This window comes from Mycteria americana, chromosome 1 (assembly GCF_035582795.1).
Source record: "Mycteria americana isolate JAX WOST 10 ecotype Jacksonville Zoo and Gardens chromosome 1, USCA_MyAme_1.0, whole genome shotgun sequence".
NCBI classification, from domain to species: Eukaryota; Metazoa; Chordata; class Aves; order Ciconiiformes; family Ciconiidae; genus Mycteria; species Mycteria americana.
Genome location: NC_134365.1, coordinates 21,258,887 through 21,271,494, shown reverse-complemented (window position 1 = coordinate 21,271,494; position 12,608 = coordinate 21,258,887). Strand labels below are relative to the sequence as shown.

Below are 12,608 nucleotides of genomic sequence, written 5' to 3'. Positions count from 1 at the left end.
TTTTGTTTGGCTCATATTAAGTTACAGTCCCTGTAGGGAGTGAGGCTGTCCCCATGTATTCACATCCAGCATAAGGAGTGATCTGTTGGTACACTTGCCAGTATTTCTGGTAGTATGCAGAGACTGGTAACATACTCACGGAGGGAGCTGGAGCTGAAGAGCAGTTCCCAGTTGATGCATGTTCTGTGTATAGACTTAGAAGTGTTTCCCTCTTCCCTCAGTATTAATAAATGTGTCAGGTTTAGCTTTTCTAGATAATATTTGGTGTTCAGCAAGAACTAAGTCCATCAGAAAATACCACAAGAGTTTCCTTCTAAATTTTTCTTGTATTGTCAGCCAGAAGAAACTTTCTGGCTTTGTCGTAGAAAGACAGACTTGGAAGAAGAGCTCTTTACCAGGAAGTTAACAGAAACTTTCTTTCTCAGAAAGCTTTTGAAAGCTAAAAATTTTGAAAGGAACTCTTTTTATCCAAGTTTTTACTAGTTAGATACTGGAAACAAGTGCATCATCCTCTTTTCAGCTTGTCTGGATCTTTTAATCTAATGAAGGCATATGTTGTATGTCAGGTAATAAATACGTTAGGGTAAAGTGGGTTTATCTTAGCTATTATAAACATGTCTGCCAACATTACTTTGCATAGAAGTGTCAAAAAATCGGAGGTTTGCTATTAATCCCCAAGCCGGAGCGACTTTAAAGAAGGGAGTGTATGTGTGCACAAAGAAAAGCAAACAAGGCACGCTTCATACTTTGGGTCACATCTGCAGATTTACACCTATCTGCCTGTTTTATGGAATGAAATTGGTCAAACAACTGATTCAACTAGAAGAATAATCTTTTTTTAAAAAAAAAAAGTGCAACTGCACCTTCAGATTCAGCCAAATCCTTAAGTCTCTAATGACCTACCCCAAGACCTGGTGTAACAAAGTAACTTCTTTTTTTTCTTGCTGTATTTAAGTTTCCTGACCCACCCTAAAACTGGTATGGTTTTGTTGACTTAGCTTTCAGCAGGGTCAGTTCCCCAGTTTCATGAACTATGCAATTACATAGGGCAAAAGAGTGGACTCCGAATGGCTGCGAGTAAAGGGAGGACAAGCCTTCCACTTTTAGCAATAGCCACAGCTTAATTTTGGTCCTGAAAAACAGTAAAACTATGAAAAAATTGTATAGCTATGCCAGTTAACAGTTGGGTTGCTTTTCCATACATGGTATCTGTACTCAAGAGATGAAGGGGTGTAGGACAACAGCAATTAGTGGCAGTGTAGACTTTCTAATTCAGTGAGTCTCTGAAGAATTTTAAGAAATTGAAAGTGTGCATGTTAATGTGTTCTGTCAGAATTCACTTTGAACTATTCTGACCCTCAACAGTTAAATTATTATGTGTCTAAGTCAAGACTTAACTCCTTAAAAGAAATTCTGTCAGTAGTAATAGTCATTAGGAAAGGGAACTAGAATTTTCTAGCTACAATTTTTTGGTCTTTTTTTGGGGGGGAGGGGGGGTGGTTTTTTTGTTGGGTTTTGGGTTTTTTTTTTTTTTTTCTGAAAAGAGGAAGAAACTGTTGTTTCCAGATTGCTATATTGTAATACAAAGATAGTTAAGGATTTTCAACTTCAGTGAAGTCAGAGATTTGAATAAAACTAATTTCATAGCTTCCACAGGTACGTGCCTTTACTTTTACAGTGTATAAAGCAATAAAATACGATGCAGATTATAGAATCATAGCACTCACAGATCTATTAGGTATTTTTTTAGACTGCCATTTTTTGCAATTCTATTTTTAGAACCTTCTGTTTGGAAAATTGCATAAGCTTCCTTTAGAGGACCTATGGTATTTCTAAATTCTCCTTCTGTTAAGGAGGTTTTTGCTTTGATTATAACAATTTGTAAGTTGGGTATTGTTCATCTGCTTAGCCAGTTTTCTTTATTCCTGTCTTCTGTTTTATATAAGTTAGGGAATTTATTGTTTGTTTGTTTTAGTTTAAGTAGTCCTAGTGTTTTGGTTTTTTGTTGTTTTTTTTGTTTGTTTGTTTGTTTTTTGGTTGTTTTTTTGTTGTTTTTTTTTTTTTCCCTGTCAAGTGTATATTGCATTATGCTAGTTACATGCAAGCATACAAAGCTTTGGATCTCTTTCTGAGATTCTTTTACAAAATACTCATTTTAAATGTAATCATTTTCCAAAGCAGATGTTTCTTTTGTGTACTTGGTACTAATACCAGGACTTCTACTTTTTTCTGGCCTTGTTTCTGGTGAATTACCAATATAATTTGAATACCATAGGTAGTATTCCAATATCCTTCTTTTTCTTCTGAAAAATAGTAAAAACAAGCAAGAAAGGCTCCATTTTCTGCATGTACAAATCAAACTAAATACTACAAGTGTTTAAACAGTACTTCTTCCTAAAAATGTGTGAATTAAATTCTTTCATCCATTCACTGAAAGATTGTGTTACTGCATTACCCATTTGCAGTACCATTTGTAGTTACTATACTACTTAATAAACTGCTTTTAATTTCCTGTCCTCAGAAGTCATAATGATTTAGTTCTGTTACAAGTATGTTCTAATTCTCCTGAGTGTGGGGGAGGTAGACTGTTGGGCACAAGAAGTTGTTTCTACCAGCCTTGAGTTTCTGAAGAAGTTGATGATGTTCAACTGGTTTAGATTTTGATGTAAAAATACTGAAACTCACTTTGCAGCTTGTTACACTGCTAGGTTGCTGTTTGCTACGTTGCTTTTACTGATGTAAATAGCTCTCACCATAGAATTGCTTTCCAGCTTATAGATTTTGTTTTCAGCTAGACAGTTGAGAAACTCCAGAAGATAACCCTGACTAGAGGTTTTCTTTTATTGCAGTATGAAGCTTATACTAAGTGCCGTAACTATAAGACAGTGGTTTCTCCTTTCCCGTGAATACGTTCTATGATGTGAATAATTGCATAAAACTAGCTTATAGAAACAGGTTAGCATTTTTCATTTCATGAAAACTTTTTGATTCTTTTCTTAGAGAGAAGATGATGAAGAAATGCAAGCCTTAAAAGAAAAATTGAAGTACTGGCAAAGGCTGCGCCATGATCTTGAAAGGGCACGTTTGTTGATTGAACTTATACGTAAGCGTGAAAAATTAAAAAGAGAACAGGTAAATGGAGTACCTTTTAACTTGGTGAAAGTTTTATGAAGGAGAGATAGTTTAAGTATTCTCACACACCGTTTTTGCAATAGAAAGACTGCAGTGTTTGTCTTTTTAATCCTCATGTAGGATCAAGAAATGTACGTGCATGCACGCACTCATGCAAACTGTTTACAATATATAAAATTATCATAGAATCATAGAACGGTTTCGGTTGGAAGGGACCTTTAAAGGTCATCTAGTCCAGCTCCCCTGCAATGAATGAGCAGGGACATCTTCAACTAGACCAGGTTGCTCAGAGCCCTGTCCAACCTGACCTTGAATGTTTCCAGGGATGGGGCATCTACCACCTCTCTGCGCAATCTGTTCCAGTGTTTCACCACCCTCATCATAAAAAATTTCTTCCTTATATGTAGTCTGAATCTACCTTTTATTTTTTTTTTTTTTTAGTTTAAAACCACTACCCTTGTCCTATCGCTACAGTCCCTGCTAAAAAGTCTGTCCCCATCTCTCTCATAAGCCCTCTTTAAGTATTGAAAAGATGTAATAAGGTCTCCCCAGAGCCTTCTCTTCTGCAGACTGAACAACCCCAACTCTCTCAGCCTGTGCTCATAGGAGTGGTGTTCCATCCCTCTGATCATTTTTGTGGCCCTCCTCTGGACCCGCTCCAACAGGTCCACGTCTTTCCTGTACTGAAGACTCCAGAGCTGGACACAGTACTCCAGGTGAGGTCTCACCGGAGCAGAGTAGAGGGGCAGAATCACCTCCCTCGACCTTCTGGCCACGCTTCTTTTGATGCAGCCCAGGATACAGTTGGCCTTCTGGGCTGCGAGCGCTCATTGTCGGCTCATGTCCAACTTTTCATCTGCCAGTACCCCCAAGTCCTTCTCCACAGGGCTTCTTTCAATCCCTTCAGCCCCCAGCCTGTATTGATATTGGGGGTTGCCCCGACCCAGGTGTAGGACCTTGCACTTGGTCTTTTTGAACCTCATAAGGTTCACATGGGCCCACTTCTTGACCTTGTCCAAGTGCCTCTGGATGGCATCCCGTCCCTCAGGTGCATCAACCGCACCGCTCAGCTTGGTGTCATCTGCAAACTTGCTGAGGGTGCACTCGATCCCACTGTCTATGTCATTAATGAACTGTACTGGTCCCAATTAAACAGTACTGGTCCCAATACGGACCCCTGAGGGACACCACTTGTCACCGATCTCCATCTGGAGATTGAGCTGTTGACCACTACCCTCTGGATGTGACCATCCAACCAATTCCTTATCCACCAAAGAGTCCACCCATCAAATCCATATCTCTCCAATTTAGAGAGAAGGATGTTGTGGGGGACTGTGTCAAAGGCCTTACAGAAGTCCAGATAGATGACACCAGTAGCTCTTGCCTTGTCCACTGGTGTAGTCACTCTGTCATAGAAGGCCACTAGGTTGGTCAGGCAGGACTTGCCCTTGGTGAAGCCATTCTGGCTGTCTCAAACCACCTCCCTGTCCTCCATGTGCCTTAGCATAGCTTCTAGGCAGATCTGTTCCATGATCTTTCCAGGCAAGAGGTGAGGCTGACAGGTCGGTAGTTCCCAGGGTCCTCCCTTCCACCCTTTTTAAAAATAGGCACAATGTTTCCCTTTTCTTAGTCACCAGGGACTTCACCTGACTGCCATGACTTTTCAGATATTGTGGAGAGTGGCTTGGCAGCTACATCAGCCAATTCCCTCAGGACTCTGGGATGCATCTCATCAGGTCCCATAGGCTTATGTATGTTCAGGTTCCTCAGGTGGTCATGAACCTGATCTTCTCTTACAGTGGGAGGGACTTTGCTCCCCCAGTCCCTGCCTTGAGCTCCATCCACTCAACAGCTGTGGGAAGAGAGGTTGCCAGTGAAGAGTGAGGCAAAAAAGTTGAGTACCACAGCTGCCTTCTCATCTGTTGTTACCTATTTGCCAGTCATGTTCATTGGGGGTGCTATGCTTTCTTTGACCTTCCTTTTCTGGCTGACATACCTGTAGAAGCCCTTCTTATTATTCTTTGCATCCCTTGCCAAGTTCAGCTCCAGCTGCGCCTTGGCCTTCCTGACCCCATCCCTACACAACCGGGCAGTGTACCTATACTCTTCCCAGGATGTCTGTCCCTGCTTCCACTGTCTGTGCATTTCCTTCTTGCCCTTTAGTTTGACCAGCAGATCTTGGCTCATCCGTGCCTGTCTCTTGCCTTCCTTTCCTGATTTCTTATACCTGGGTATTGAGAGCTCTTGTGCTTTATGGAAAGCATCCTTAAAGATCTGCCGGCTCTGTTCTGCTCCCTTGTCCCTGAGGGCAGTTTTCCAGGGGGTCCTATTGACTAACTCCTTGGAGAGCTGGAAGTTTGCTTTCCTAAAATTCAGGGTCCTGACTTTACTCTTTGCCTGACCCACATCCCTCAGGACTGCGAACTCCACCAGTGCATGATTACTGCAGCCCAGGCTGCCTCCAATCTTGATGTCGCTGAGCTTACTTGCATTGGTGACCAACAGGTCCGATATCACATCCCCTCTGGTAGGGCTATTACTTGGCTTAAGAAGTTATCCTCAATGCACTCCAGGAGTCTCCTGGATTGCCTACAGCTTGCCGTGCTACTTTTCCAGCAGATGTTGGGGTGGCTGAAGTCCCCCAGCAGGACGAGACCCTGCGAGCACAGTGCCTCCTGTAGCTGGAGTAAGAAGGTCTTCGTCAATAGCTTCCCCTTGATCGGACATCCTGTAGTAGATACCAACCACAAGTTTCCCTTTGTTTCCTGGGTCTCTAATTCTTACCCATAAGCTTTTGACCTGCTCGTGGCTATTCTTCAGGGACAGCTCTTCACACTCTATCCATTTCTTGATGTAGAGGGCAACCCCTCTGCCCCTCCTTCCTCACCTGTCCCTTCTGAACAGCCTGTAGCTATCAACAGCCACACTCCAGTCATGGGATTCGTCCCACCAAGTTTCAATAATGGCAACAAGGTTGTAGCTTTCTAGCAGCACAGTGGCTTCCAACTCCTGTTTGTTGCCCAACAATGTTTGCGTGCATTGTTGTCGAGAAATTATTTAACAAGCCATTCTGTTAGAATTGCAAAGATAGTTTCTGAAGAACTGTAGAAAAATTGATCTCTTCAGGTTTTCCCAATACATGTGCCTATATTGAGTAGCAATTTTATTCTTCTATCACCAAAAAAAGAAAAAAACCAAGATGCATCTAAGTCTTATGACATTCTAGAGTTAACATTGCTGGGAGAAGAGATTTGAGGAAGCAATAATGCAGAAAGATAACATTTTTAATGAAAACTTTGAAAGCAAAATGTTTGCACTTACAAGTCTTTAATTGTCCTTATTTATAAAAACACCATTCCATTTTTACTTTTTGCAAGCTGTGAATATTCATTGCAAGCTAATATAGTTTGTAATTCTTGAGTGCTTTCTGGAGTTCCATGCATCATTCCTGTACATTCACTTATCACTTGTTATACACGTGTTATGTATTATTATTTATACATATGTATTTTATGTGTGTGTGTTTGTGTATGTATATTTTGTTTACATGTTTATGTTATATGTATACACACACACCACTAATGTATCATTAAAAAATTATTTTTGCCATAACACAACTGTTTCAATGTTGATAACTCTTTAAATGGTCTGAAAATAAAACTATAAAGGAGTTGTAATATTGTCAAAAATAATGAAAATTCTGAAGGATGGTCAGGTATTTGAAGATACTGTTGATTCTGTTTTTTAAAATTATTTTATTGGAATTTACATAGAACATTGTCTTTAAAGTTACTCTTTGTTTTGGTCTTGTATAGCCTGTAAATGTTCATCATATTCTCTTTTTGCACTTTGAATATGTCACTGCAACTGAAATTTAATTTTAAACATGTTACCTTTAAATTCTTGTTCTTATTTTCGTGTTGTTGGCAAAATATGAAGCTGTTCTTGTGTAACATCTTTTCAAAGAAAAGAAACACAGTTAAAAAACGGAACAAAAATCATTTACAGATAAAATACAAATTTGAGTTCTGAGAAGCTGGAGTTGAAGTAAGTCATCCACTGAAAATGTATGTCAGACAAATGCCAACTGATGATATTGAAAGTAGCATTGAACTCATTTACTTAAAGTATATTTATATTGTATTTCATACCTAAAGTACTTTACTATTGCTGCAAAACAACTTTAAAACAGTATCTTAATGAAAAATGCTCAATTGGATAATTATTACTTCTTTAGGTGAAGATTGAGCAGGTTGCTATGGAACTTCAGCTTACTCCATTCACTGTACTTCTGCGATCAGTTCTGGATCAGCTGCAGGAAAAGGATTCTGCTCGTATATTTGCTCAGCCAGTGAACCTTAAAGAGGTATTTTTTAAGCTGTATTTCCTTATGTTTAGATATGACTTGGTGGCTCTTAAGTACAAGAAACAAATCATTGCATGCAGAGTTGGGAGCAGTGTTACCTTTTAATCTCTATTCTGGTAATTTACATTGTGATTTATGAGTTACTGCTATGAAAGTCTGTTCATGCTTATATACCAAAATAATTTCTGGGAAATAGTTGTACGGAATAACGTGGGTACATGTTGATCTTTTGCGATAAGATCATTTGATAAAGCAAACTTGAAGGGTGTCTTAAAAATTGAATTGTGGATACTGTGTTCTTACTTGCAGGTGAAATTCCTTTTCATTCAGGGGAAAACAGATAAACTTAGAGTGTACGTGTGCGTGTGTATGTGTGCATATGTACATATACAACACATTTATACATGTGTATAACATGTAGACATCTATACATGTCTTTATAAAGTGTGTATATATATACATGTGTGCATTTACTGTGTGCACATTTATATATTATATGTGTACATATGTATAAATACATACATTTATAAGTATGCGTATGCATAAATACATGTACAATATGTACATAAAACCACAGAATTCTAAAAACATGAAGTTTCAGCATCTGTTAGTAGACCTCCAACTTGTTACCTAAGATGCAGAATCTTGTAATATGTGAACTTCTGTTCGCGTGCAAACGTTTGCAATATTAAGATGTGCAATTCTAAGCTACATTTTGAAGTTCTTGATTTGAGGTGTTACAAAATATGTTAGAAAATGTGGATCAGTTAATAGCTAATGTTACTTTGTCTGTAATAAGACAATTTTACCCATTCGTGTTTTAAATATTTATTTGAAGGTTCCAGACTATTTGGATCATATTAAACATCCTATGGATTTCTCTACCATGCGAAAACGGTTAGATGCTCAAGGCTATAAAAACCTCAGTGAGTTTGAAGAAGACTTCAATCTTATCATAGATAACTGTATGAAATACAATGCAAAAGATACAATATTCTATAGAGCTGCAGTGCGGTTAAGAGATCAAGGAGGTGTAGTTCTCAGGCAAGCTAGGCGAGATGCTGAAGGAATCGGTTATAATAATGAAACTGGAATGCACTTACCTGAACGGCCTAAACTTGAGTCACCCCAGCCTTTCTCTTGGGAAGATGGTAAGATGTTTTTGGATTCTTTTTAAAAGTTGCATTTTTCATTACACACAGTGTGTACATTCCATATAGATGTTTAAGATTGTTGCTGTTCAGTTTGCTGACTAGATTCCCCTCCATTAAAAACATTGCTTGAAAGATTTAAGTGTTTCTATTCTACTAGATGTGTCATTGAAAAACTGTTATCAAGATACTGATTTTGACAATGCCAGAGCCTAATTTAACAAGATACATGAAAAAGGTTTTTAAATTGAGCGCTTTCTTTCACATGATTGTATACGCTTGTAAGTCATGGAAAATGACTACCAGTGCACATAAACTTAAGCACATTCTTAAATAATCTGCTGAATTAAAACATCAAGCATGTTTGTAATAGTAGGAATTAAAATGACTTCTTTTGACATACATATCAGTTTTCTGAGGTTTTGGCAGTAAAGGAGAATAATTAACACGTGTCTTTGATAACCATCATCTTGCCCTTCTCTTTGACAAGAAGGAAATAATCTGTTAGGGTGGGAAGGTTGTCTTCCTTGTGACCTTCTAATTCTTTGTTCTACTACTTAGTTTTCTTGAGCAAAATGCTGACCAAGAAGAATAGTAATTATATAGTAGGAATTTGTTTCAACATTTCTTCACTGGTAATGGTGAAGCTACTAAGACTGTGATCTACGTAGCTTTTTGATGATGTTTTTTGATTCTGGCAAGTTAATTTTATTTTTTTGTCCTTCCTGTTGGTATTATTATTCTGGGATACACTAACACATTTTCAATTATACGTATTTTGACTTCAGTGGATAGGTTACTGAATCCTGCAAACAGAGCTCATATGTCCTTGGAAGAACAGCTGAGAGAGTTGCTAGAAAAACTTGATCTCACCTGTGCAATGAAATCCAGTGGGTCAAGGAGCAAAAGAGCAAAGCTGTTAAAGAAAGAAATCAGCATTATTCGCAACAAACTAAGTCAGCAACACAACCAAGCTCCTCAAATAGAATCAGGTATTGGAAGTTTTGAAGAAGAAAGCACAGCGTTAGAACAAGACGGAGAAGAAGAAGGTAAGATTTTAAACCGTGTTTAAATCAGTACTGTTCTGAACCTCTTCAGTCAGGTGCTTTAATCATGTGAATTAAAGAGTGTAATAAATGAATATTGTATTTAATTTTTAAATGGACAAATAGCCACTTAATCACAACAAATATTTTAAGAATATGAGAACGATCTTTTTAAACGAAACCTTCCTCCATTATTTTTCACAGTAGCAATGCTTTTTAAAAATGTAAGTGTTAAGAAATGAAGGTACAATCAATCTCATATGAAAAGGAATTGGAAATGCCTGAGTGGAGAAAATCTTTGTACTTTCGGAAATCGACTTAAACGCTGAAATATGTATTAGGGATCATGTGAGCCTAGGTCAATGGTGCTGAAAACTCTGGCTATTGTACTGTCTTTTGTAGCTTTTTTTATTCTCTACTCCAGACTCTGGGGAGGGTAGAGGGTAGATTTGGGTTGGGGGTTTGGGGGGTTTTTTGTTTTGTTTTGTTTTATTTTTAAATCTAACTATTGATAAGACTTAACAAACTTCATGTTGTAGAATCAAGTCAGCCGTATCTAACTAGCCCTTCCCCTTGCGTTTCTCTTCCTCCTCAAAACATTGGTCTCAGAACTGCATCTAGTCTTGGCTCATTCCCATTGATTTCAATGAGAGCAATATACTAGAAAGACCTAACTTTATATTTAAGTTGAATATCGTATTTGCTTTCTTAGCTTTTAAATCAGTTACTGAGGTCTTTATTGCTCATTTTTAAATGAGGCAAAGAAAACCTAGTCTCTCTAAAAAAAAAAAGTTCTATTGAGTTTGTTTCACCATCAGCTCTTCTCTAAAAAGCTAACCTATTTTTCTTTAGGAGAGTGAGAGACGTGTTTCATTTTGAGTAAGTGCATTGAATGGGAGGAGGAAAGAGCTCAAGGGAAAGTGGAAGCATGGTAATAAATAAAACAGTCTGTGTCTGGTGCAGCTGTCAAAATTTTTGGAAGGTGAAGTCAATAAAATGACTGTCCTTAACTGCCATTCAAACAGAAACTTGATGTTTAATTCTTAGTGTGACTAAGAGAATGCTTTTCAAACATATAACTTGGTTGAGATTTGAATGACAATAATGGAAAAAGTCTATGTGAATCGGCATGCTTGTTCTGAGGCCGTTTTCTTAAAACATTTAATGATTTGGGGGAGGAGGGGGTGTTTAATCTTTAAGTAATGATGCTAATGAATATAGTTCTTTAGGAATGTAGTTTTTGAGAGATAATAAATACACTAACTTTTTTTACTTGTAGCTTAAAATTTTTGAGACAGCCTTTCACTGCAGCTGTTGTGCAAAAAATAGTCCAAAAGTGTGCAGTAGCTGTTTTCTTATATTTACAGCACACTTTTTAAAAAAAGCATAATGAAGAGCATGATCCAGAATTGATTGGCATTATTGTTACAATTCTGATCTAGCGAAGAGTAATAGTCGTTAGTTCAAATATCAGTTCTGAAGTGGAAGATACTTAGAGGAGTAAAGAAAAGAAATTGCCAAAAAGAAAGATGAGAAAGTAGAATCCTGTGCCCAGGATCTCTACAGGAGCTGACTTTAGAAGTGCTGTGAATTACCCCCTTGCAATTCTGTTTTCAGTTTCTGATCATGTGAAAAATATGGTACCAGAATAACCCTGTGACATTTAGGTTTTAGTGTCTAAATAGTTCTCAAGTGTTTTTTCTATGCTTAAATCTTTTTGTGAATATTTTCTAATTAATTGTAAGAAAATCAGAATTTGTTCACAAAGAACAGTCACCTTGAACATTCTAAACTACAGGCTTTTTTAATTGATAGTACTTTAAATGTGCTTATCTGACTGTAAATTTAATTCTAAATGTCTTCCTGAAATATTATTTAACAATTCTAATACTTGTGTACCTTCAAAGGATGTGAGCATAGTCACACTTAATTTTAACAATATATTTTTAGTATGAACTATGCTATTGTTTGATTAAACCTTAAACAATGAGGCAGACATTTTTCTGCACTTAGAAGTCATTGATTTCCAAGTAAGCATTGCTGAGCCCAAACCAAAACAATATAGAGACAATATTTAATCCACTACAGACACAGGGCTTAAAACCCTTGGGTTTTTATGCCTTTTTTTTTTCAGGTGGCATAGAAAAATTAACTAAACTTTAAAATTTCATGTGACAGCATAAATATTACGTTGGTCTTTTACAGTTTCTCTAGAATAAGCATCTTCTTTTTATTAGTTTATATTCTAAAAGATTCTTTTGGAAGGTAGAAAGAAGGTTTTAACATCTTTTTGAGTTGATTATTATGGGTTAGGAAGTCCTTCTACTTGTATTTAGGAATGCTACAACAGTAGAATGTTGTTAGGTTTTTTTTCCCCCGCATCACTTAGGATGGAAAAACTGAAACTAGTTTTATACGCTCACAGTTGTATCTCTGTTTTCTTTTCCCAGCATGGAATTATTGGAATTGACTGGGACATTATAATGTTTTAAAAAAAAGGGGGGGGGGGGGGCAGGGCAGGAGAAAAATGGTAGAGGGTGGTTTTTCTGATTTCTCCTATCAAGTCTGCCTTGTCAAGTGTGTATTTGCCAACTAGTGGCTAATCAAGCTGCAAGACTTTGAGGATGGGCGTTTTTTTCCCCTCCCTTTTTTAAATTTATTTTTCTTTTTGTTAGATAAAACTTCTAGCCACAGCTGTAAAACAGCTTTGCAAATCTTGCCTTTCTGTAAATTTTAACACATTTTAGCTCATTCTAGTAGATCAGGTTACAAATTTTTTTATTATTATTATTATCTGATAAAATTTGTCTTAAGTAAGGTGAATATTGATAAGGTGAAATAATATAAATTTTTATCTATCAAAAATTTTACTTGAATGGCAGTGTAATTGCATTTAACAGATAATCATCCACC

The 12,608-nt window shown here is 37.3% G+C and overlaps 1 protein-coding gene across 6 annotated transcripts in view; it reads left to right on the top strand.

The window, feature by feature from the left end:
• The window catches only part of BRD1 (bromodomain containing 1), a 66,119-nt gene that overhangs the window by 23,887 nt on the left and 29,624 nt on the right, over positions 1-12,608 (top strand). For all 6 annotated transcript variants that reach the window (XM_075492453.1, XM_075492442.1, XM_075492474.1 and 3 more), the window contains 4 exons: positions 3,001-3,132; positions 7,370-7,498; positions 8,337-8,649; positions 9,438-9,698. In XM_075492453.1, the coding sequence (XP_075348568.1) occupies positions 3,001-3,132; positions 7,370-7,498; positions 8,337-8,649; positions 9,438-9,698 (835 nt within the window). The remainder of the gene's footprint in view (positions 1-3,000; positions 3,133-7,369; positions 7,499-8,336; positions 8,650-9,437; positions 9,699-12,608) is intronic.